Source organism: Nerophis ophidion, linkage group LG06 (genome assembly GCF_033978795.1).
Source record: "Nerophis ophidion isolate RoL-2023_Sa linkage group LG06, RoL_Noph_v1.0, whole genome shotgun sequence".
NCBI classification, from domain to species: Eukaryota; Metazoa; Chordata; class Actinopteri; order Syngnathiformes; family Syngnathidae; genus Nerophis; species Nerophis ophidion.
This window is the reverse complement of record NC_084616.1, coordinates 43,169,292-43,196,089: the sequence shown is the minus strand read 5'-3', so window position 1 is coordinate 43,196,089 and position 26,798 is coordinate 43,169,292. Positions and strand designations below refer to the sequence as shown.

The 26,798-nt window shown below is 40.4% G+C and overlaps 2 protein-coding genes across 3 annotated transcripts in view; one reads left to right on the top strand and one right to left on the bottom strand.

Annotated features, from left to right (window-relative positions):
• Window positions 1–19,524, bottom strand: part of phactr3a (phosphatase and actin regulator 3a) — a 91,815-nt gene extending 72,291 nt beyond the window's left edge. Inside the window, exon 1 of one of the 2 annotated variants that reach the window (XM_061903841.1) lies at window positions 19,216–19,524. In XM_061903841.1, coding sequence (XP_061759825.1) covers window positions 19,216–19,318 — 103 coding nt within the window. In that variant the 5' untranslated portion in view covers window positions 19,319–19,524. The remainder of the gene's footprint in view (window positions 1–19,215) is intronic. The other variant, XM_061903840.1, reaches the window with a different exon arrangement.
• Window positions 19,525–19,871: 347 nt separating this feature from the next.
• The window catches only part of pigt (phosphatidylinositol glycan anchor biosynthesis, class T), a 28,944-nt gene continuing 22,017 nt past the window's right edge, over window positions 19,872–26,798 (top strand). The window contains exon 1 of the mRNA XM_061903832.1: window positions 19,872–20,285. Within this exon, the coding sequence (XP_061759816.1) occupies window positions 19,931–20,285 (355 nt within the window). The 5' untranslated portion in view covers window positions 19,872–19,930. The remainder of the gene's footprint in view (window positions 20,286–26,798) is intronic.

Genomic DNA, 26,798 nt, shown 5'->3' with positions numbered 1-26,798 from the left:
CACAATGTGTTCGTCATTCTTGTTTAGTGTGGGTTCACAGTATGGTGCATAATTGTAACAGTGATAAATAAATGATAAATGGGTTGTACTTATATAGCGCTTTTCTACATTCAAGGTACTCAAAGCGCTTTGACACTACTTCCACATTTACCCATTCACACACACATTCACACACTGATGCAGGGAGCTGCCATGCAAGGCGCTAACCAGCACCCATCAGGAGCAAGGGTGAAGTGTCTTGCTCAGGACACAACAGACGTGACGAGGTTGGTACTAGGTGGTGATTGAACCAGGCACCCTCAGGTTGCACACGGCTACTCTCCCACTGCCCCACGCTGTCCCTCCCCAGGTGCATGTCTTTGGAAGTGGGAGGAAGCCGGAGTACCACGAGGGAACCCACGGGGTACAAAGCAGTAATCAGAGCAAAGGGTGGCTATTTTGAATAAAATAGAAAATAAAACATGTTTTTAGTTATTTAACCTTTTTTTGTTAAGTACATAACTCCACATGTGTTCATTCATAGTTTTCATGCCTTTAGTGAAAATATACAATGTAAATAATCAGGAAAATAAAGAAAACGCATTGAATGAGGAGAAGGTGTGTCCAAACTTTTGGCCTGTACTGTATATTATGTTGGGTCGAATATCAGTTATCATCACTTCTAAGCAACGGCTGGCTCGATACTTTGTCATTAAATGAAATCCTCGTGAGGTTTCTCTTCCCCCAAATCATTCTTCAGGACTCAAGTATCACTGCAGGGTATTTAAGTTGAGATGGACACACCTGCCAGGAGACTATCATTTGTCCTCAGAGCTTCAAGGTGTCCTCTCCACACCATTAGCTTGGTCAACTCTCTGAGGGAAACTGACATTTTATCCTGGATATTATTTAAAGGGTGCCGTTAAAATGACCAGAGTTTTTTTTTTTTTTAGACACACCTAAATAACTTCAGAATATTTTTGTAAATCTGCAGCTCAAAGAGGACGTCCAGCAATTCCAACTGGGCCCGATCAACATTTTTGACCTCCCATCCAATCCAATTGCAAGTCCCAATCCGATACTTTGAAAATACAGTAAGTTGTAGAATTAAAAATGTTTTATTACAAGTAGCTTAAGTAAAAAACAATAACACATATTTATAAAGCTTCTCTTCTTAATTTTAGAATGGGCTAGTCCATTTATGTTGGCCCAGCGATGAGGCGGCGACTAGTCCAAGGTGTGGACTTGTCCGCCCGCCCCTGCGACCCCAAAAGGGACACGCGTCAGAAAAAAACGATGGCTGGATGGACAGTATTGTTGTAAATCAGCTGACACACTGTATTCAATTTGTGGTCTATATTTTTACGTAACTACTCGGTGGCCTAGTGGTTAGAGTGTCCGCCCTGAGATCGTTAGATTGTGAGTTCAAACCCCAGCCGAATCATACCAAAGACTATAAAAATGGGACCTATTACCTCCCTGCACTCAGCATCAAAGGTTGGATTTAGGGGTTAAATCACCCAATTAACCAAAAATGATCACCTCCAAGGGGGGTGATCAAAGGTAATGGGTCAAATGCAGAGAATAATTTCGCCACACCTAGTGTGTGTGCGTGACAATCTTTGGTGAGGATCAGATATTTTTACAGTACCTAGTGTACAAGAACTAAACAAAAGCAAACACTACTGTTGACTCACATTTAAATCATTTGTGTTTTTTCCTCAAAAGCATCCTGTACCTGTACTACACTGACTTGGTAAACAACAACAAAAACAACCCAAAAATTATTTTGTAATAATAACAACATAAATACAAATATAACTATCTTGGATCTAAGTACTTAGGTAGCATTTATATACTGATACCGCATTAGGTACCAATAGTATCGACATCTGGATCATCACCCCTAATTAGCGGTTAGTTATGAGATGATAGAGAAAAAGAAAAAGCTTATCGACTATGGGATCGGTATAGACTACAAAGACGGACGCGTGCAAATTTTCAGGACTTATGTACAAACCCCTTTTCCATATGAGTTGGCAAAATGTAAATACAAACGGAATACAATGATTTGCAAATCATTTTCAACCCATATTCAGTTGAATATACAACTAAGACAACATATTTGATGTTAAAACTGATTAAAAAAATTTTGTTTGCAAATGATCATTAACATTAGAATTTGATGTCAGCCAGCAACACGTGACAAAGAAGTTGGGAAAGGTGGAAATAAATACTGATAAAGTTGAGGAATGCTCATCTAACACTTATTTGGAACATCCCGCAGGTGTGCAGGCTAATTGGGAACAGGTGGGTGCCATGATTGGGTATAACAGCAGCTTCCATCAAATGCTAAGTAATTCACAAACAAGGATGGTGCGAGGGTCACTAATTTGTAAGCAAATTGTTGAACAGTTTTAGAACAACATTTCTCATTGAGCTATTGCAAGGAATTTAGGGACTTTACCATCTACTGTCCATAAAATCTTGAAAAGGTTCAGAGAATCTGGAGAAATCACTGCACATAAGGGACAATGTCAGTAACTACAGTTGGTCGCTATATCTGTAAGTGCAAGTTAAAACTCTACTATGCAAAGCGAAAGCCATTTATCAACAACACCCAGGAATGCCAGCGGCTTCGCTGGGCCTGAGCTCATCTAAGACAGACTGATGCAAAGTGGAAAAGTGTTCTGTGGTCTGACGAGTCCACATTTCAAATTATATTTGGAAACTGTGGACGTGGTGTCCTTCAGAACAAAGAGGAAAACAACCATCCGGATTGTTATCGGCACAAAGTTCAAAAGCCAGCATCTGTGATGGTATGGGGGTGTATTAGTGCCCAAGGCATGGGTAATTTACACATCTGTGAAGGCACCATTAATGCTGAATGGTCCATACAGGTTTTGAAGCCACATACGTTGTCATCCAAGCAACGTTATCATGGACGCCCATGCTTATATCGGCAAAACAATGCCAAGCCACGTGTTACAACAGCGTGGCTTCATAGTAAAAGAGTGGCAGTACTTTCCAGACATGTCTCCCATTGAAAATCTGTGGCGCATTATAAAGGGTAAAATACGACAGCAGAGACCCCGGACTGTTGAACGACTAAAGCTCTACATAAAACAAGAATGGGAAGGAATTCCACTTTCAAAGCTTCAACAATTAGTTTCCTCAGTTCCCAAACGTTTATTGAGTGTTGTTAAAAGAAAAGGTGATGTGACACAGTGGTGAACATGCCCTTTCCCAACTACTTTGGCACGTGTTGCAGCCATGAAATTCTAAGTTAATTATTATCTACAAAAAAGTTTATGAGTTTGAACATCAAATATCTTGTCTTTGTAGTGCATTCAACTGAATATGGGTTGAAAAGGATTTGCAAATCATTGTATTCTGGTTATATTTACATCTAACACAATTTTCCAACTCATATGGAAACGGGGTTTGTAGATCCCAAATACACATCAGCAGGTACCAGAAGGTAAGAAAAGTTGGTTTTGCATAATATTGCAAAACGCCAAATAATATGTCTACTAATAGGTGCCATTTTGTGGTCATCGTACACACCTTAAAAATACTCATATGTTGACAACCCATCATGCGGTACGGCTTCATACCTAACCAATGTCGCACTAAAACATTTTGACAGATTTTTGAGCGCCTTGTGTAATGTTCTATATTCTCAATGGAACATTTAAAGTTTTGCTGTTGTTTACTGATATTATCTTGCAGGCTACATGTATCTCTTATGTGTGACTGCCATCTACAGGTCATATTTGTCATTACACCATGTAACAAATAAAATATCTCCGTGGTTGGTAACAAAACCAGAATTATTCAAGTAAATTACCAATAATGGCTTTGTGTTGACATGTTTTCAGAGAAATCTCTACTGCTTTCCAAGCTGTACACCAGGCTTGTTCAACTAAATAGTTTTGGGGCCTGCATTTTCAGAAAGCTTAGGCAAACTTTTCCCTTTACTATAAATCCTATTTTGTATATTTACAGCACTCATTTTATTGTGGTCTATTTATTTCATCAGCGTTGCAGGAGCACTCTTATGCTTAAAGGCCTACTGAAATGAGATCTTATTTAAATGGGGATAGCAGGTCCATTCTATGTGTCATACTTGATCATTTCGCGATATTGCCATATTTTTGCTGAAAGCATTTAGTAGAGAACATCCACGATAAAGTTTGCAACTTTTGGTGCTAAGAGAAAAGCCCTGCCTCTACCGGAAGTCGCAGACAATGACGTCACATGTTGATGGCTCCTCACATATTCACATTGGGTTCAATCCAAGGCTCGGGATCTTTCAGTGTGGAGTTTGCATGTTCTCCCCGTGAATGCGTGGGTTCCCTCCGGGTACCCTGGCTTCCTCCCACTTCCAAAGACATGCACCTGGGGATAGGTTGATTGGCAACACTAAATTGGTCCCTAGTGTGTGAATGTGAGTGTGAATGTTGTCTGTCTATCTGTGTTGGCCCCGCGATGAGGTGGCGACTTGTCCAGGGTGTAGCCCACCTTCTGCCCGATTGTAGCTGAGATAGGCGCCAGCGCCACCCGCGACCCCAAAAGGGAATAACCAGTAGGAAATGGATGGATGGATGGATAGTGGCTACTAGCTGTACCCATGTATTTTCTATGGGCGGTTAGCATCGGGTTTTAATCTCGTTTTCTCCAATGTTTCTGATCAGATTGAATTTATATTTATGTCGAGTCTTTATTTTGGGTACTTAAATAAGGTGACTCAGTATTGTGGCGTTTTAAGGCCATCTGCATTTTTTATGCTACAGTAAAGACAATGAATGGACACGGCCGCTGGAGCGGGGTTACATCTGTCATAGTGACAACACTGTGTTACACCTGTCATAGTGACAACACTGTGTTACACCTGTCATAGTGACAACACTGTGTTACACCTGTCATAGTGACAACACTGTGTTACACCTGTCATAGTGACAACACTGTGTTACACCTGTCATAGTGACAACACTGTGTTACACCTGTCATAGTGACAACACTGTGTGGTGTCCTGTTTGTTATTTTCTACATACATGTGATTATTTAATATTGTTAATCTTAGCAGTATTATCGCTAATAATGATAATGATAAGTGTAATTTATTTATACTATACTATACTAGCTAAAGTACCTGCTACATTAAGTGAAAGTACCAATGATTGTCACACACACACTAGGTGTGGTGAAATGTGTCCTCTGCATTTGCCCCATCCTCTTGTTCACCCCATGGGAGGTGAGGGGAGCAGTGAGCAGCAGCGGCCGGGAATCATTTTTGGTGATTTAACCCCCACTTCCAACCCTTGATGCTGAGTGCCAAGCAGGGAACAATGCTGGTATGAGCTTTTAAACATAACCCGTCAACTGCTGCCAATCAAATGGTGAATAAGATACTCAATAGGGTTCATATGTTTATAAATCTGACTGTGATGAAGTCAGTGCCTCACCAGCCATGAACCTCACCGCACGTCACTGGTGAGAATGTTGTCTGTCTGTCTATCCGTGTTGGCCCTGCGATGAGGTGGCGACTTGTCCAGGGTGTACCTTGCCTTCTGCCCAATTGTAGCTGAGATAGGCACCAGCGCCCCCCGCACTCCCAAAGGGAATAAGCGGTAGAAAATGGATGGATAGATGATTATTTGCGGAAAAAAAATTACGTTTCTCAGTTCGAACATTATATATCTTGCCTTTGCAGTCTATTCAATTGAATATAAGTTGACAAGGATTTGCAAATCATTGTATTCTGTTTTTAATTACCATTTCCACAATTTGCCAACTTCACTTATTTTGGGTTTTGTAGATCACAAGTTTGGACCCCAGTGTTCTATGTTTGCTCGCGCGGTTAAAATGTCAATGCAAGGAACTGTTGATGTGTTTTCAGTGGTCCAAGTTACTCTATACAACAGGAACACTTTTGTTTTTAGAAATATGTTGCAAAAATGTTTGTCTCCCGAGCATTGTACCGAACTTTTCGGCTGGTCTGGTGTTATTCCCGGGACAGATTTGGACCCGTGCCGCCTGATGAATACATAGCCCTGCAATACACTGATTAGTCTGAGCTTCATTTCAACATTTTGTCCACTGAGTGGGATACAATTAAATAGTTGCCGTAGTCTGAAGACTGTACTCACTTTTGGTTGTTAAAATAGATAGAAGGACGACCTTGTGCTACTGTACAAGCATCTCCCTCTCCGACGAGTGCAGCTTCGTTCAAGAGAAGTCATGTCTCTTATTCTCTGTGTAAGCAGCCCATTGACTGATGAATGCAGCCTCAAGGACCACAACTGTGCTGAGTGAGGTTAAAGGCAGCCACAGTAATCCTTTGGCAAAAACTGGTGCCCCAGATGCAGGCGTGGTGATCCTAATGCAGAGGAGGGGGTGGAGCGCGTGCTTAGGGTCACCAACCCAAACGCTGTCATTGACTCCGACTGCACTTACTGTGTGCCATTTGCATACAGTAGGGAAGAGGTATCATATGGCCTCATTCCTGGGGGGATTCAACAATCTGCAGTGCAGTCTGCTGAAAAGGATGGAAAGTGCTAGACTACATAGCAGCTGACGCTTTGGGGTGATTGATTGTTTGATTTAAACTTTTAGTAGTACAAACCCCTTTTCCATATGAGTTAGGAAATTGTGTTAGATGTAAATATAAACGGAATACATTGATTTGCAAATCCTTTTCAACACATATCCAGTTGAATGCACTACAAAGACAAGATATTTGATGTTCAAACTCATAAACTTTATTTTTGCAAAAATAATTAACTTACAATTTCATGGCTGCAACACGTGCCAAAGTAATTTGGAAAGGGCATGTTCACCACTGTGTTACATCACCTTTTCTTTTAACAACACTCAATAAACGTTTGGGAACTGAGGAAACTAATTGTTGAATCTTTGAAAGTGGAACTCTTTCTCATTCTTGTTTTATGTAGAGCTTCAGTCGTTCAACAGTCCGGGGTCTCCGCTGTCGTATTTTACGCTTCATAATGCGCCACAGATTTTCAATGGGAGACACGTCTGTACTGCAGGCGGGCCAGGAAAGTACCTTTCATTCTTTTACTACGAAGCCACACTGTTGTAACACGTGGCTTGGCATTGTCTTAATGAAATAAGCAGGGGCGTCCATTATAACGTTGCTTGGATGACAACATATGTTGCTCCAAAACCTGTATGGACTTTTCAGCATCAATGGTGCCTTCACAGATGTGTAAGTTACCCACGCCTTGGGCATTAATACACCCCCATACCATCACAGATGCTGGCTTTTGAACTTTGCGCCTATAACAATCCGAATGATTATTTTCCTCTTTGTTCTGGAGGACACCACGCCCTCAGTTTCCAAATATGATTTTAAATGTGGACTAGTCAGACCACAAAACACTTTTCTACTTTGCATTAGTCTATCTTACATGGGCTCGGGCCCAGCGAAGCCGGCGGCATTTCAGGGTGTTGTTGGTAAATGTGTGCCAAATGTGTGCTTTGCATAGTAGAGTTTTAACTTGCACTTACAGATGTAGTGACCAACTGTAGTTACTGACTGTGGTTTTATGAAGTGTTCCTGAGCCCATGTGGTGATATCTTTTACACACTGACGTTGGTTTTTGATGCAGTACCACCTTCTTCAGATTCTCTGAACCATTTGAAGATTTTACGGACTGTAGATGGTAAAGTCCCTAAATTCCTTGCAATAGCTCGTTGAGAAATGTTGTTCTTAAACTGTTCGACAATTTGCTTACAAAATGGTGACCTTCACCCCATCCTTGTTTGTGAATGACTTAGCATTTCATGGAAGCTGCTTTTATACCCAATCATGGCACCCAAATGTTCCCAATTAGCCTGCACACCTGTGGGATGTTCCATATAAGTGTTTGATGAGCATTCCTCAACTTTATCAGTATTTATTTCCACCTTTCCCAACTTCTTTGTCACGTGTTGCTGGCATCAAATTCTAAAGTTAATGATTATTTGCAAAAAAAAATGGTTATCAGTTTGAACATCAAATATGTTGTCTTTGTAGCATATTCAACTGAATATGGATTGAAAATGATTTGCAAATCATTGTATTCCGTTTATATTTACATCTAACACAATTTCCCAACTCATATGGAAACGGGGTTTGTAGATTCCACAGTACAGTACATATTCCGTACAATTTACAACCAAAGGGTAACACCCAAGTAAGTTTTTCAACTTCTTTAAGTCGGGGTCCACGTAAATCAATTCATGGTAATATATTACCATGAATTACCATTATGGTCAGAGTTAGAACTGCCACAAAACACATTTTAAGATCTTCAACACTCTACTGCGACACTGCAAAAAGTCAGTGTTTAAAAACAAGAAAGAAAAAAATACAACAATGAGGAGTATTTTATTTGAACTAAGGAAAATTATTTGCCAATAGAACAAGAAAACTTAGCTTGTCAAGACTTTCCAAAACAAGTAAAATTAGCTAACCTCAATGAACCCAAAAATACCTTAAAATAAGTATATTCTCACTAATAACAAGTGCACTTTTCTTGGTAGAAAAAAATTTGATCTTTTTGCTCAATTAGTTGAAAAATATTCTAAAATTAAGCAAATGCTAGTGCCATTATCTTGACATTATGACATCATGATTTTTTTTTCATGCTTGCAGTAAGAAATTATTACTTTAAAAAAGTAGTTTTATACTTGAGTAGGGCTGCGAATCTTTGGGTGTCCCACGATTCGATTCAATATCGATTTTTGGTGTCGCGATTCGATTATAAATCGATTTTTTCGATTCAACGCGATTCTCGATTCAAAAACGATATTTTTCCGATTCAAAACGATTCTCTATTTATTCAATACATAGGATTTCAACGGGATCTACCCCAGTCCGCTGACATGCAAGCAGAGTAGTAAATTAAAAAAAAAAAAACAGCTTTTATAATTGTAAAGGACAATGTTTTATCAACTGATTGCAATAATGTAAGTTTGTTTTAACTATTAAACAAACCAAAAACATGACTTATCTTATCTTTGTGAAAACATAGGACACAGTGTGTTGTCAAGCTTATGAGATGCGATGGAAGTGTAATTAAGTGAAATTATAACTAATATTGATACTGTTGTTGATAATATTCATTTTTGTTTCACTACTTTTGGTTTGTTCTGTGTCGTGTTTGTCTCCTCTCAACTGCTCTGTTTATTGCAGTTCTGAGTGTTGCTGGGTCAGGTTTGGTTTTGAAATTGGATTACATTGGTATGGTATTGCTGTGTATTGTTTTGTTGTATGGATAAAAAAAAACAAAAAACATTTTTTTAAAAATGAGAATCGATTCTGAATCGCCCAACGTGAGAATCGCGATTCAAATCCGAATCGATTTTTTCCCCACACCCCTACTTGTGAGTGTTGATGACACCGCTTTGCATCAGTTGATATTCTAGTTTCAAGCATATTTTACTCAATACAGGTCATAAAATCTTTGCAACGAGCCGTAATATCTTACTGAGAACATTTAGGACCAAAACCCTTCAAACAAGTAAAACACTAACATAAAATCTGCTTAGTGAGAAGAATTATCTTATCAGACAGAAAATAAGCAAATATCACCCTTCATTGAGATATTTAATCTTTCTTAGAATTCAGTTTTTGCAGTGCATCTGTGGCTGAAGAGGATTTGTCAAGTTTCATGTGTCAGGTAAACCGTGACGAACGGGGGCCATATGAATCCCTTCCTGTTGCGTGCTCTCTGATGACTTGGGCCCTCATTAACGTGGCTGATCTGTCGGGGCCTCAGTGTTGTTTACTCGGGCTGCGTCAAGCCCTCGGTGTAGCATTAACACATCCGCCAATGTGCGAATTAGATCCTCCAAAAGGATGGCGGGGGATGGGGTGTAAATCTAAGGTGGGAGTAGCGGACAGGTGCGAATTTCAGGGACGTGCAAAGCTCATTTAGTGGACAGTTGAAAGGTGAATGTCATGCTTTCTCTGACTGAATGGAGCATTATCCTTCCTCGTGTGCATACAACTGTGTGTGGGAGGAAGCGCCCACTCTTTATTAGCCCACACAATGTAACCACAAATAGAGGGGGGAAAAAAAGAAAATGAGTAAGAATAACCTAATGTTCGTCAGGTTACATACAGTTGTGGTCAAAAGTGTTCATACACTTGTAAAGAACATAATGTCATGGCTGGCTTGAGTTTCCAATCATTTTTACAACTCTTTATTTCTTGTGATAGAGTGATTGGACCACATACTTGTTGGTCACAAAAAACATTCATGAAGTGTGTTTCTTTTAGGAATTTATTATGGGTCAACTGAAAATCTGACCAAATCTGCTTGGTCAAAAGTATACATACAGCAATGTTAATATTTGGTTACATGCCCTTTGGCAATTTTCACTGCAATAAGGCGCTTTTGGTAGCCATCCACAAGCTTCTGGCAAGCTTCTGTCTGAATTTTTGACTGACCAACTATTTTTTTAATGTGTTGGTTTTCTGACATGGACTTGTTTCTTCAGCATTGTCCACACGTTTAAGTCAGGACTTTGGAATGGCCAATCTACTACTCAGTGGCCTAGTACAGTGTTTCTCAAATGGGGGTACGCGTACCCCTGGGAGTACTTGAAGGTATGCCAAGGCGTACATGAATTTTTTTTAAATATTCTAAAAATAGCAACAATTCAAAAGGTATTTTATAAATATATTTATTGAATAATATTTCAACAAAATATGAATGTAAGTTCATAAACTGTGAAAAGACATGCAACAATGCAATATTCAGTGTTGACAGATAGATTTTTTTTGTGGACATGTTCCATAAATTTTGATGTTAAAGATTTATTTTTTTGTGAAGAAATGTTTAGAATGAAGTTCATGAATCCAGATGGATCTCTATTACAATCCCCAAAGAGGGCACTTTAAGTTGATGATTACTTCTATGTGTAGAAATATTTATTTATAATTGAATCACTTGTTTATTTTTCAACAAGTTTTTAGTTATTTTTATATATTTTTTTCCAATTAGTTCAAGAAAGACCACTACAAATTAGCAATATTTTGCACTTATCCAATTTAATAAATCAGAAACTGATAACATAGTGCTGTATTTTACTTCTTTTTTTCAACCAAAAATGCTTTACTCTGATTAGGGGGTAGTTGAATTAAAAAAATGTTCACTTGGGGGTACATCACTGAAAAAAAGGTTGAGAACCACTGGCCTAGTGGTTAGAGCAGTGTTTTTCAACCTTTTTTGAGCCAAGGCACATTTTTTTCATTCAGAAAATCCTGAGGCACACCACTAGCAGAAAGCATAAAAAAATTTAACTCAGCAGCCGATATTGACAGTAAAAATGTGTTCTTGCAATTGTAGGATATACATTTAAACCATAACCAGAGGTGGGTAGAGTAGCCAGAAATTGTACTCAAGTAAGAGTACTGTTACTTTAGAGATGTATTACTCAAGTAAAAGTAAAGAGTAGTCACCCAAATATTTACCTGAGTAAAAGTAAAAAGTATGTTGTGAAAAAACTACTCAAGTACTGAGTAACTGATGAGTAACCTGTTCGTTAAATGATTACGGCAACAAATAATGCACAAAAACAAAAAAATAGCAGTGAGCAAATTCAGAGCCAGGAATATCTCTGAAGCAACTAAAACAATATTATATATTAAATAATAATACATTAAAATTAAAAAAAATTAAGGCAAATTGAGCCACAATAACTTAACAGCACCGTAGGCTCAGTAGGCATTTATTGATTGAGTGATTGATTGATTGAAACTTGTATTAGTAGATTGCAGTACAGTACATATTCCGTACAATTGACCACTAAATGGTAACACCCCAATAAGTTTTTCAACGTTAGTCAATTACTTAATAAATGACCATGTTGAGGTGATCTACCTCATATATACATATACATACACACACATTATATATATATATATATATATATATATATATATATATATATATATATATATATATATATATATATATATATATCAATCAATCAATCAATGTTTACTTATATAGCCCTAAATCCCTAGTGTCTCAAAGGGCTGCACAAACAACCACGACATCCTCGGTAGGCCCACATAAGGGCAAGGAAAACTCACACCCAGTGGGACATCGGTGACAATAATGACCCAGTGGGACGTTGGTGACAATGATGACTATGAGAACCTTAGAGAGGAGGAAAGCAATGGATGTCGAGCGGGTCTAACATGATACTGTGAAAGTTCAATCCACAATGGATCCAACACAGTCGCGAGAGTCCAGTCCAAAGCGGATCCAACACAGCAGCGAGAGTCCCGTTCACAGCGGAGCCAGCAGGAAACCATCCCAAGCGGAGGCGGATCAGCATTGCAGAGATGTCCCCAGCCGATACACAGGCAAGCAGTACATGGCTACCGGATCGGACCGGACCCCCTCCACAGGGGAGAGTGGGACATAGAAGAAAAAGAAAAGAAACGGCAGATCAACTGGTCTAAAAAGGGAGTCTATTTAAAGGCTAGAGTATACAAATGAGTTTTAAGGTGAGACTTAAATGCTTCTACTGAGGTGGCATCTCGAACTGTTACCGGGAGGGCATTCCAGAGTACTGGAGCCCGAACGGAAAACGCTCTATAGCCCGCAGACTTTTTTTGGGCTTTGGGAATCACTAACAAGCCGGAGTCCTTTGAACGCAGATTTCTTGCCGGGACATATGGTACAATACAATCGGCAAGATAGGATGGAGCTAGACCGTGTAGTATTTTATACGTAAGTAGTAAAACCTTAAAGTCACATCTTAAGTGCACAGGAAGCCAGTGCAGGTGAGCCAGTACAGGCGTAATGTGACCAAACTTTCTTGTTCTTGTCAAAAGTCTAGCAGCCGCATTTTGTACCAACTGTAATCTTTTAATGCTAGACATGGGGAGACCCGAAAATAATACGTTACAGTAGTCGAGGCGAGACGTAACAAACGCATGGATAATGATCTCAGCGTCTTTAGTGGACAGAATGGAGCGAATTTTAGCGATATTACGGAGATGAAAGAAGGCCGTTTTAGTAACGCTTTTAATGTGTGCCTCAAAGGAGAGAGTTGGGTCGAAGATAATACCCAGATTCTTTACCGTGTCGCCTTGTTTAATTGTTTGGTTGTCAAATGTTAGAGTTGTATTATTAAATAGAGTTCGGTGTCTAGCAGGACCGATAATCAGCATTTCCGTTTTTTTGGCGTTGAGTTGCAAAAAGTTAGCGGACATCCATTGTTTAATTTCATTAAGACACGCCTCCAGCTGACTACAATCCGGAGTGTTGGTCAGCTTTAGGGGCATGTAGAGTTGGGTGTCATCAGCATAACAGTGAAAGCTAATACCGTATTTGCGTATGATGTCACCTAGCGGCAGCATGTAGATGCTGAAGAGTGCAGGGCCAAGGACCGAACCCTGGGGAACTCCACACGTTACCTTAACGTAGTCCGAGGTCACATTGTTATGGGAGACACACTGCATCCTATCAGTAAGATAAGAGTTAAACCAAGACAGGGCTAAGTCTGACATACCAATTCGTGTTTTGATACGTTCTAATAAAATATTATGATCGACATATATATGTATATACATATACATACACACATATTATATGTGTGTATGTATACCTTTATATATACAGTATATAATTTATACTTATTTATTTTGCCGTTTTTGTTTACATGTTAAAGGTGTTTTAATGAATATACATTTATGTTTAACATATAGATTCCTATCTTTAATGAAGACAAGAATATAAGTTGGTGTATTACCTGATTCTGATTACTTGCATTGATTGGAATCAGACAGTATAGTGCTGATAACGTCCCGGCTTTCAAATGGAGGAGAAAAAAAGTTCCTCTTTTCTGTCTAATACATCATGAAAGTCGTTGGTTTTTGGCATCTTATTTGTCCAGCTTCCATATTCGTTTTTATACACTTTACAAGAAATACATTGGCGGCAAACTCCGTAGCTTGCTAGCTTGTTTGCGCTGGCTTTCGGAGACTCTTATTTTGTTAGCGCAGGCGCGATGGGGCGGCGCTTTTATTGTGAAGACAGGAACTGTGCGATCAGTCTTTAGGCTTTTGACGGGAAGTACGGTTGAAATAAAAAGTGTCTTTTTTCCTTTACACTTTTGATTGATTGGTTGATTGATTGAAACTTTTATTAGTAGATTGCACAGTACAGTACATATTCCGTACAGTTGACCACTAAATGGAAACACCCCAATAGGTTTTTCAACATATCGGGTTCTACGTATGACGGTCACGTGACCACCTGGCTCTGTTTGATTGGTCCAACGTCACCAGTGACTGCATGTGATTGGTGAAACGCAAGCATGCGCAGATCCTACTTTGAATGCGTGTCTGACAAAATCAAAACAAACAAAGCGTGCATTAACAGATAGATTAAAAAAAAAAAGTAGCGAGTAGCGACCTGATTGCAGATAAATGGAACGGAGTAAAAGTAGCGTTTCTTCTCTATAAATATACTCAAGTAAAAGTAAAAGTATTTGGCATAAAAACTACTCTTAGAAGTACCATTTATCCCAAAAGTTACTCAAGTAGATGTAACGGAGTAAATGTAGCGCGTTACTACCCACCTCTGACCATAACCAAGCATGCATCACTATAGCTCGTCCCAAAGTAGGTGTACTGTCACGACCTGTCACATCCCGCCATGACTTATTTTGATTTTTTTGCTGTTTTCCTGTGTGTAGTGTTTAAGTCATTGTCTTGCGCTCCAATTTTTTCCTGTTTAGTTGGTATTTTCCTGTTGCAGTTTCATGTCTTCCTTGAGCGCTATTCCCCGCACCTGCTTTGTTTTCGCAATCCAGACTATTTAAGTTGTGCTGACACTTTCCTTCTTTGCGGGGACATTGTTGATTGTCATGTCATGCAAGGATTTACTTTGCGGACACCGTCTCTGCTCCACACGCTGTAACTCTTTGCTGCCGTCCAGCATTTTGTGTTTTGTTTATTTTGCAGTCAGTTCAGTTTTAGTTTTGTTTTGCATAGCCATGCCTTAGCTTCAATGCCTTTTTCTGTGGTATAGCTCAGTTGGTAGAGTGGCCGTGCCAGCAACTTGAGGGTTCCAGGTTCGATCCCTGCTTCTGCCATAGTCACCATTGTTGTCTCCTTGGGCAAGACACTTTACACACCTGCTCCCAGTGCCACACACATTGGTTTAAATATTACTTAGATATTGGGTTTCACTATGTAAAAGCGCTTTAAGCCACTAGAGAAAAGTGCTATATACATATACTTCACTTCTTAGCGGCACTCACCTTTGGTTTATTTTTGGATTAAGCATGAGATACCTAGCACCTGCACGCTGCCTCCCGCTGTCGTCTGCATATTGTGATCACGACACTTGTTTCCGACATCTACAAAGCAATTAGCTACCTGCTGCCACCTACTGATATGGAAGAGTATTACACGGTTACTCTGCCGAGCTCTAGACAGCACAGCCACTCAAAGCACATTATTTACGGATTATAATTATTTGTGTGCAAAAGATAGTTTTAACCCAATATAGTGAAATTACATAATCTCACACGGCACATCAGGGGACAGTAATGTGCCGCGGCACAGTGGTTGAAAAACACTGGGTTAGAGTGTCCACCCAGAGATCAGTAGGTTGTGAGTTCAGATCCCGGCCGAGTCATACCAAAGACTATAAAAAAATGGGACCCATTGCCTCCCTGCTTGGCACTCAGCATCAATGGTTGGAATTGGGGGTTAAATCACCATAAATGATTCCCGGGCGCGGCAGCACTGCTGCCCACTGCTCCCCTCACCTCCCAGGATATGATCAAGGGGATGGGTGAAATGCACAGGACAAATTTCACCACACCTAGTGTGTGTGTGACAATCATTGGTACTTTAACATAACTAAAGCCTGACTTAGCCATTCTTTTACCATTTTTGACATGTATTTGGAGTCGTTGTCCGGTTGGAACACCCAACTGCGCCCAAGACCCAACCTCCGGGCTGATGATTTTAGATTTTCCTGAAGAATTTGTCCCTTTTACTATCTGTAAAGCACCAGTTCCATTTGCAACAAAACGGGCCCATAGGATGATACTACCTCCACCATGCTTGACGATAGGCCTGGTGTTCCTGGGATTAAAGCCCTCACCTTTTCTCCTCCAAACATATTGCTGGGTATTGTGGCCAAACAGCTCAATTTTCGTTTCATCTGACATCACATGGACAAAGACAAGACCTTCTGCAGGAAAGTTCGGTCGAGCTCTTGCATCCTAACCCCTGATATGGAGTCGAGAGAACTATGGTCTGCTTAACGGTAGGGATGGTGTTCCTGGCATTAAAGGCCTCACCCTTTGTCCTCCAAAAATATTGCTGGGTATTGTGGCCAAACAGCTCAATTTTCGTTTCATATGACATCACATGAACAAAGATAAGACCTTCTGGAGGAAAGTGCAGTCCAGCTCTTGCATCCTGACCCCTGATACAGAGTCGAGAACACCAGCCAATGAGCTGCTTGACGGTAGGCATGGTGTTCCTGGGATTGAAGGTGTCACCTTTTCTCCTCCAAAAATATTGCTGGGTATTGTGGCTAAACAGCTCAATTTTTGTTTCATTTGACATCACATGGACAAAGACAAGACCTTCTGGAGGAAAGTTCAGTCGAGTTCTTGCATCCTGACCCCTGATATAGAGTCGAGAGAACTATGGGCTTCTTAACGGTAGGAATGGTGCTCCTGGGATTAAAAGCGTCACCTTTTTTCCTCCTAAAATATTGCTGGGTATTGTGGCCAAACAGCTCAACTTTCGTTTCATCTGACATCACATGGACACAGATAAGACCTTCTGCAGGAAAGTTCAGTCGACTTCCTGCATCCTGACCCCTGATGTAGAGTTGAGGGAACTATGTGGTCTGCTTAACGGTAGGCATGGTGTTCCTGGGATTAAAGGCCTCACCTTTTCTCCTCCAAAAATATTGCTGGGTATTGTGGCCAAACAGCTCAATTTTCGTTTCATCTGACATCACATGAACAAAAATAAGACCTTCTGGAGCAGTGGTTCTTAACCTGGGTTCGATCGAACCCTAGGGGTTTGGTGAGTCGGCCTCAGGGGTTCGGCGAAACTTCCGCCACGGAGGTAAAGACACTTTAGACTTATCGTGTAAAAAAAAACTTCACCCTATCGGCGTATTATGGATACCACCTAACAATATTCCCTCTAATTTTCCATCTGATTTGCAGGTTGTTTGATTGATCGATTGAAACGTTTACTCGCAGATTGCAAAGGAAGCGAATACATTATATGAAACAGTACAGTTTACACAGTACAGTACATATTCTGTACAATGGACCACTAAATGGTAAAACCCAAATAAGTTTTTAGACTTATTTAAGTCGGGGTCCACGTTAATCAATTCATACTAATGTGTGTAAGGTGTGTAATTTGTTGTGAGTTCATGCACTGTGTTGGTTTTGTTCTTTGAACAAGGTGATGTTCATGTACGGTTCATTTTGTGCACCAGCAAAAAAACATGACTTTTTATTGAATTTGAAAAAAAAAAAAAACATTTTATTTTTCACCAAAGGGTTCAGGGAATGCGCATATGAAACGGGTGGGGTTCGGTACCTCCAACAAGGTTAAGAACCACTGTTCTGGAGGAAAGTTCAGTCCAGCTCTTGCATCCTGACCCCTGATATAGAGTAGAGAGAACTACGGGCTGCTTAACGGTAGGAATGGTGCTCCTGGGATTAAAGGCCTCACCTTTTCTCCTCCAAAAATATTGCTGGGTATTGTGGCCAAACAGCTCAACTTTCGTTTCATCTGACATCACATGAACAAAGATAAGACCTTGTGGAGGAAAGTTCAGTCCAGCTCTTGCATCCTGACCCCTGATACAGAGTCGAGAACACCAGCCAATGAGCTGCTTGACGGTAGGAATGGTGTTCCTGGGATTAAAGGCCTCACCTTTTCTCCTCCAAAAATATTAATGGGTATTGTGGCCAAACAGCTCAATTTTCGTTTCATCTGACATCACATGGACAAAGATAAGACCTTCTGGATCAGTGGTTCTTAACCTGGGTTCGATTGAACCCTACGGGTTTGGTGAGTTGGCCTCAGGGGTTCGGTGGAGCCTTTGCCACAGAGGTAAGGACACATCAGACTTATCGTGTAAATAAAAACTTCTCCCTATCGGCGTATTATGGATACCACCTAACAATATTCCCTCTAATTTTCCATCTGATTTGCAGGTTGTTTGATTGATCGATTGAAACGTTTACTCGCAGATTGCAAAGGAAGCGAATACATTATATGAAACAGTACAGTTTACACAGTACAGTACATATTCTGTACAATGGACCACTAAATGGTAAAACCCAAATAAGTTTTTCAACTTCTTTAAATCGGGGTCCACGTTAATCAATTCATAGTAATCTGTGTAAGGTGTGTAATTTGTTGTGAGTTCATGCACTGTGTTGGTTTTGTTCTTTGAACAAGGTGATGTTCATGCACAGGTAATTTTGTGCGCTAGCAAAAAAACATGACTTTTTCTTGAATTTGAAAAAAAAAACATTTTATTTTTCACTAAAGGGTTCGGGGAATGCGCATATGAAGCGGGTGGGGTTCGGTACCTCCAAAAGGTTAAGAACCACTGTTCTGGAGGAAAGTTCAGTCCAGCTCTTGTATCCTGACCCCTGATATAGAAACGAGAGCGCTAGCCATCGGGCTAAAAGCGCAGCTCTTTAGGCGTCCGGGGAGCTAGGGTTTACCAGCGCACGGCCCCACTCGCATCAACGTGCACAGGGATGACTAACGCACATAAACAGGCGTTCCATGTTGAAAAGCACACCTGCCCTGTCAATAGCTCTGCATTCAAAGCACCACCCCGGTGTGACATCACGTGGCATATTTGATAAAAAAAAAAAGTGTATAATGGATGGTGTCACAGGCTACAAAAAAAATGAAGAAGAACAAAAAATAAAGGCCATGTGTTCCCTGAATGGACAACGGGGGCTCGCACTGGACCACAATTGGCAGCATTGTGCAAAGTGATGATGAAGGAGCAACATGCAAACGCGTGCATTGTGACGCACTGCTGGCTGGTGCTACAGGCGTCTTCTACAACCATCTGTTTCACAATGCAAATATTAGCTATTTGTGGGCTCAGACAAGGATGCATTTACCCAAACGGCGACAGGAATCATCATAATAAACACACAAAATAAATGTGCGTGTCTTACCTGCACCGTGAGCCAAATCGATCCCCGGTTCGGTGAGTATATTCGGGTCACTTTGAGATCTACCTCGCTGTAGACAGCCGTCTAGTCCATCCGACGTGGCCATGGGTGGACAGCGCTGGAATCCTTGTAATGATTGAGAAGCCCAAACCCAAGGCGGGCAAGGTCAGGAAGAGCAAAAGCAGCGAGCGACTGCAGATTTAATTTGCTCCGACAACAGCCGCTTGGAGCGTCTACGGTACTAAGGATCCATGGCTGGACCAAAAAAAAAAAAAAAAAATTGAAAGTGCATGTGTGCGCGCGCATGTGCGGCTACAGGAGCGGGGTGGGGGTGATAATGAGGATGATGATGATGATGATGATGTGCCCCCGATGATGCCTGTCTCTGTCCGTCTAAGCTTTGGCCATTTAAAGAAGACTGTTGCATTTACGCAGATCATAAAAGTGCATAAGAAGCTCTAAAAAAAAAGCATCGGACAATATCAAGAATAACCGTCGATATATTCGACATTTTTGGCAACACGTCATTGTATTTAACCATCAAATGTGTCGAGGTTATACTTCGTTTTGTGAATTATAGCAATTTCATAATTTGCTTTAAAAACAAAGTGGTCACGTGAATGCATGTACAAGCAAGCCCATTGGCCGAGTCCTCTTGTGACGTCAAACCCGGAAGTCGATTACCGTCGTCCCTTTCGCGCTCTGGAGAGAAACAAAAATGGCAGCTCCATGGCTCGACGGCGCGGTTTCCTTGCTTATTCTAATTATTTTGTCCACCTTTATCGTCGCGCGCAGTCAAGACTCGACTTCGACGCACGGTCGACACACGAGCGAGGTGGAAACGCAAGAAACGGCCGAGGGAGGGGCATGGGAAGAGACCGACGTCGAGGAAGAGGCTGCTGCCGACAACCGAGAGCCTTCTGCCCCTGTCAGTGGGATCCCCGGAGCCGGACACCCACGGAAGGATGACTTTCAAGAAGAGCTGGTTCTCAGACCTCTGCAGTCGGGGGATATTTACGCCAGCTTCCAGTTCCGTACGCTATGGGGAACAGACTTCATGAAGGGAAACAAAGGCAAGCTAAACTGTTAGCCATAATTATCCATCTTTGCTCACCTCTATAGACTTAGACTTCCTTTTTTTTTTGTCATTCAAATTTGAACTTTACAGTACAAATTAGAAATAAATTTCGTTGCATTAGCTCATGGTAGTGCAGGACAAAAAATCCATCCATTTTCTACCGCGTGTCCCTTTTGGGGTCACGGGGTGTGCTGGAGCCTATTTCAGCTACAATCGGGCACAAGGCAGGGTACACCCTGGACAAGTCGCCACCTCATCGCAGATAGACAGACAACATTCACACTCACATTCACACACTAGGGACCATTTAGATATATTGCACGTTTGCATATGCATCCACGTTTATGGATGTATGTTAAATTGTCTTCATATTGTTGTAAGCATTTCACCAATCTCGCGCACTTTGCAATTTTGGACGCGATCTAACAGTAAAACAGTCTCCCAACCCTGTGTAGATGGCATCAAGGCCTATTTATCCAAGCGTGAGGGTTGGGAAACGAAGGTGTTTGCCGAGGGAAGTGGGGATTCTTGAGGGAAGTGTGGAACTTGAAATAGGCCGGGTGGCCTATTTCAAGTTCCAGGTAACCCTACATTATTATATTTTCTAAATAGTAAACCAAGTTGTGGTAGTACTTTAGTCGTGGATGTTCACTGTATAGTAGGGCTGTGAATCTTTGGGTGTCCCACGATTCGATTCAATATCGATTCTTGGGGTCACGATTCGATAATATATCGATTTTTTTTTTTTATTCAATCCGATTCTCGATTCAATAACGATATTTTTCCGATTCAAAACAATTCTGTATTCATTCAATACATAGGATTTCAGCAGGACCTACCCCAGTCTGCTGACATGCTAGCAGAGTAGTAGATTTAAAAAAAAAAAAAAGCTTTTATAATTGTAAAGGACAATGTTTTATCAACTGATTGCAATAATGTACATTTGTTTTAACTATTAAACGAACCAAAAATATGACTTATTTTATCTTTGTGAAAACATTGGACACAGTGTGTTGTCAAGCTTATGAGATGCGATGCAAGTGTAAGCCACTGTGACACTATTGTTCTTTTTTATTATTTTTATAAATGTCTAATGATAATGTCAGTGAGGGATTTTTAATCACTGCTATGGTGAAATTATAATTAATATTAATACTGTTGTTGATAATATTAATTTTTGTTTCATTACTTTTGGTTTGTTCTGTGTCGTGTTTATCTCCTCTCAATTGCTCTGTTAATTGCAGTTCTGTGTGTTGCTGGGTCAGGTTTGGTTTTGGAATTGGATTGCATTGTTATGGTATTGCTGTGTAGTGGTTTGTTGGATTGATTAAAAAAAATAAATTAAAAATAAATTCAAAAAATAAAACTATTTTTTAAAAATGAGAATCAATTCTGAATCGCACAACGTAAACGATTCGATTCATATTTGAATCGATTTTTTCCCCAAACCCCTACTGTATAGTGATGAATCTAATAAACATTTGATTTGATTTGACATTGAATTTGCAAAATGCGTTTGCGCATTTTGCAAATTGCACCCATTGGTATTGTGCTTACAACAATATTCCAGAGAGCTAATCCATTTTTGGGGGGAATTGAGGGTATTGTTATGATACGTTCAAGAGTTTTACGGCCTGAGGGAAGAATCTGTTACTGAACCTGGATCTGCTACGGGGGCTGCGGAACGTTTCTCTAGAGTCTAGCAGTGAAACAAGTCTTTGGTGGGCGTGGGAGGAGTCCCTGCAGATTTTATGAGCCCTGGTCAGGCAGTGTTTTTTTTTTCAAAATGCTTATAACAGTAACACCGAATGTAGTATACATATTGGGCTCGCTGATATTTAGTGTTGTGTCGTTCGCAAATGATTTGTTCGAACGAACGAATCTTTTGAGTGAACGTACTGAACCGAATCACTTCATGAACTGATTCGTTCGTTTCTCAGTTCAGTTGAGCTCCGCTGCGACCATGCCGGTATGAGTGGAACTGGCGCATTCTGTGACTCACTGAACCCTCAACGCAACCAGCTACTCATCATGGGGGTTGGGGGAGGGACTGAGCGTATGATTCGTTCACCGCGGATTAACGACATGAATCACTCAGTGAACGACAACGCTCTCTGCTTTGCTTGCCCCAATGCCGCGAGTGATTCTCCTCCCGTCGCGGGGATATGTTTCATGCCATTGGCATTCGTTCTCCATTCATTCTCCAAGCTAACGGCTAATGTTGACTCAAGCCACATGAAAACAAACACTCACGCGCCCCGTCCCCATTATCTCAACACATAAAATTTTTATTGCATATTTAAGTTGATATTTCCATTTTTAAATGTAAGCTACAGAAATTTTTGTTTTTTTGTTGGCATTTCTGGCACTTGGTTTAATATTTGTTTTGTTTTATTTAAGGTAGCCTTTTTATATTCTTTTTGTTTGCACATTTAAGTAGAGATTTTCTTTGTTATATTTTTAAATGTAGGCTGCAGAACATTTAGTTTTTATGTTTGCATTTCTTGCTCTTAATTTATTTGTTTTATTTTGAAGGTATTTATTTTCTTTTTGTTTGCATATTTAAGTTTACATTTTCTTTGCTACAGAACATTTAGTTTTTATGCTGGCGTTTGTTAAGGGTTTCTTAATTTAATGTTTGTTTCTGCAGAGAGCGATTCACGTCTGTCGCCCTCTGGCCTACAAAACTGTAGCTGAGTGATTCAGGTTCGCTTCACGAACCTACAAGAACTGACTGGTTGTCGCTGAGGACGTGAATCACGTTTGCGCTGCACTCACTCACTCATTCAGAATCAGGACTCGCGATTCGCGAACCTACTGACACAGAGAACTGACTCTGTCGCGGAGGAGGACGTCACATTGAGGCTCTCGTTCAGTCACTGCGCGTCGTTCATTGGGTGCTGAGGGCTTGTGTTGTTCGCGAACTGACACACACCGAGATCTGCCGCTGGGGAAGCTGTTACTGACTGACTCATGATTCGCCGACCTGCACACAGAACTGCTGCTGCAGAAGTGATTCGGTGAACACATTTTTTGAACGAATCAATTTAAGGAACTGATTTTAGTGATTCAGTACAGTCAAAAGAACTGCTGATCCCATCACTACTGATATGGCCTTTTATTAATATCTCGATAGTTTTAGGCCATGTCAAGATGGACATCCCAATATTATGCCTTAGCCTTTAATGAACACTTGATGCATATAATCACAGCAGTACGATGATTCTATGTGTCTCCATTAAATTCATACTGCATTAATATATGCTTTGATTTGAAACTTATATTATTAGATTGCCCAGTACAGTACATATTCCATACAATTGACCACTAAATGGTAACTAACACCTGAATATGTTTTTCAACATGTTTAAGTCGGGGTCCACATAAATAATTTCATGAAAATTTTAAACTTTATTGCAGAGAGGGAAATCACAATTAAGTCAATTTACCAAAACTGTATTTATTGATCAGTTATTAAGCAGTGGCACAAACTTTCATGTCATTTTCAAAACCGGAAGTGCAAGATTGTCAGAGACATTTTAAAACAAGCTATTGGTGCACTTTTGTGCATGATGTCAGTAAGATGACATCAAAACAACACTAAATAAAAGTGCACGTTTTGTACAGAACACCACTACAATAGTTAAAAACAAATTAAGTGCAAGTTTGTGCATGATCTCACACAAGATATTTCAATAACTGTAAAATAAAAATTAGCTGCTAAATAGGAAATCAAATGGTGTATGTCCTTTGCTATGTGGTAAGTTACTGCGGACATTATCTCCTGTTGTTAACTATTTTTTTCATACGGTGGTAATGTGAAAATGGAACAAGACAGGCTCAATTGGGTCAGGGCAGGTTGCTTGGGCATTTTGTTGGTCTGGCACTAGCCATAGATGTTGACATGCAGCGTTTCAAGCACTCTTCATTCTCTAGCGGGTGACTTTTCAAATGATGCTACAAATTAGCAGTGCTGCTACTTTTTGTACCAACGCTTTTGCCGGCTATTCTTGACTTATTACAGTTGTCTCTTCAACATGTTCCCTCTTGAGGCCAAACCACTGCCAGACCATGGACGCCATGCTGTTTTTTTGGGGGAATTAATTCTTCTTCCTCCATTTACCATTACCAGATTGGCACCTTCTCTCTCTCGTATTACCCCTCGCACTGTTTCGCTTGCACCATCTGCCACTGTTAACGTTACCCGTGCTACTCCGTTCTGCTCGGCGAGGGCGTATGACGTTGCACGCGCGACAGTATGTGACGTATATAACAAGGTGCACTTGTTTTATGTCTCTGTGAGAAGGAGAGACAGGAAAGAGTGAGAAAAGCTTGAAATGTAAACCCGCGATACATCGAGTATATTCGATATATCGTCCATCCCTATATACATGTATCATATTGAAATGTTACAATAGCATATTTGTACTATTACGTATGACATACTGACATACTATTATCAAGCTCATTGGGTACAACTTATCAAGTCAAAGTCATCTTTTATGGTCAATGTTTAACATGTGCTGGACATACAGGAACATCGAAAAAACGTTTCTCTCTGAAGCACAATGTAAGCTAACTGTAAAATAGTTTTGCTATCCATCTACTTTCTTGCGCTTATCCGAGGTCGGGTCACCCAGAGAGAGAAGCCCAGACTTACCTCTCCGCAGCTACTCTGTCCAGCTCCTCCCAGGGGATCCCGAGCCGTTCCCAGTCCAGCCGGGAGACTTAGTCTTCCCAAGGCGTCCTGGGTCTTCCCCCGTGGCCTCCTGCCGGTCGGACGTGCCCTAAACACCTCCCTAAGGAGACATTCCATCCATCCATTTCCTACCGCTTGTCCCTCTTTGGGTGTCGGGGGTGCTGGAGCCTATTCCAGCTGCATACAAAACATTAATTCAAAATAATAAATATTTCACTTTTATAAATATTAATTTCCCCCTGGGGAGTAAACAAGTATTTTTGATTCTGACAAAAGATACAATACAATAAAAATACAGATACAGTGTTGGCGCCAGGAATTTTCAAAAGGGGGTCCTAAGGGACCCCATCAAGCCATAAAAATGGGGTCCCACTGTTTTGTAACCGTTTTGAAAACAATTCTATATTCTATCCATTTTCTACCTCTTGTCCCTTTTTGGGGTCGCGGGGGGTGCTGGGTATTTTGGAAAAAGGTTGTCATAAATGTTACTTAATTCATAAAAAAAATAATACAAATGAAAACTAATTTTTGTGCATATGTAAATTTATTCTGTTATAAACATTCATTCACTTTCTTCTTTCCTTCTTCGAACTAAACTTTACCGCTGTCTGTATTTTTTCAATATTTTTATGTAATTGTAGGTGTATTTATTTTAGTATACAAGTGTAATAAGTTTTTTGCTTCGGTCATAAAACTATGATAATCATGTGCCAGGGCATACATGCTTATGACAAATTTAATTGATTATTCTCACTTGCATGTAGATCATCAGTCCTTTAAAAAAAAGCCACATCTACACTTTTATGGCAAATAATGCCAACAAACTTAGAATTTTGCAAGTTAGTTTTAATGTCGTTTAATACAGTTGCACTCAGTGCCTCTAGCATTTCATCTCTGGCTTCTTGATTGCCATAAGCTGTGTTCCCCTTTAAAAATGGCAGTATGTGGGGTGATTGACATGTGTAAGTGAGTGGGCAAGTTAGAACAGGGACCCCTAGCATGTTCAGGAGTGTTAATAGATTGGTGGATGTTCGCTTGGCTTTGTGGAAAACATAAATAAAGAGTAGTAGCAAATCGACGGCCTCGTCATTCCGACCAAAGAGCGGAATTGTAGGGACCCAAATTGGAGGGTGTTTCTTGGCGTGTGGTGAGGCTGGATCTTTGAAAATCAGTGCGCCTGGTCGTAAAGGTGTTCTTTTTATTAGCCCCGTTTACATGGCATGCAAAACATCTTTCCATCTTCATAAATGGACCATTTGCTAAAAGGTGGCTCCTGAATCTTCGCTTCTTGGGATTATTGCTCGCCATGACAAAATCAATAACACCCGGGCGTCCTGATACCAGAAATGGAGTATTTGCGATCAATAAAACTTTTGTCGAATCAAAATTTAAGAAATTTTACCGGAAAGTGCATTACTTTTAAGTCGACCAATAATTAATAATATGACCCGGCAAGAATATAGAAAACAAAACAGCAGCGGAAAGCGATAATCAGAAGAAAAAAAAAATCAGCGTCCCCGGACTTCCGTAATTTCGCGTCCTTTCTGATTTCATAGCGTAAAAAGACACAAAATTTCCGTTAACGCAAACACTATACAAAAATTACAGGAAAATCAAGAAAATACGCATTTTAAAAGAACATGTGCATTTGGAAAAAAAACTAAGCAACCACAAATGCACAAGGACGAGCAAGCTGTGCATCTCAAAACAGCAGCAGCAGAAAACAACAAATGTGCGTGGACTTTGATTTTGCAAAATAAATATAAGCAATTCAAGTTTCCCCCTGAGATTGGTAGGTCGTGAGTTCAA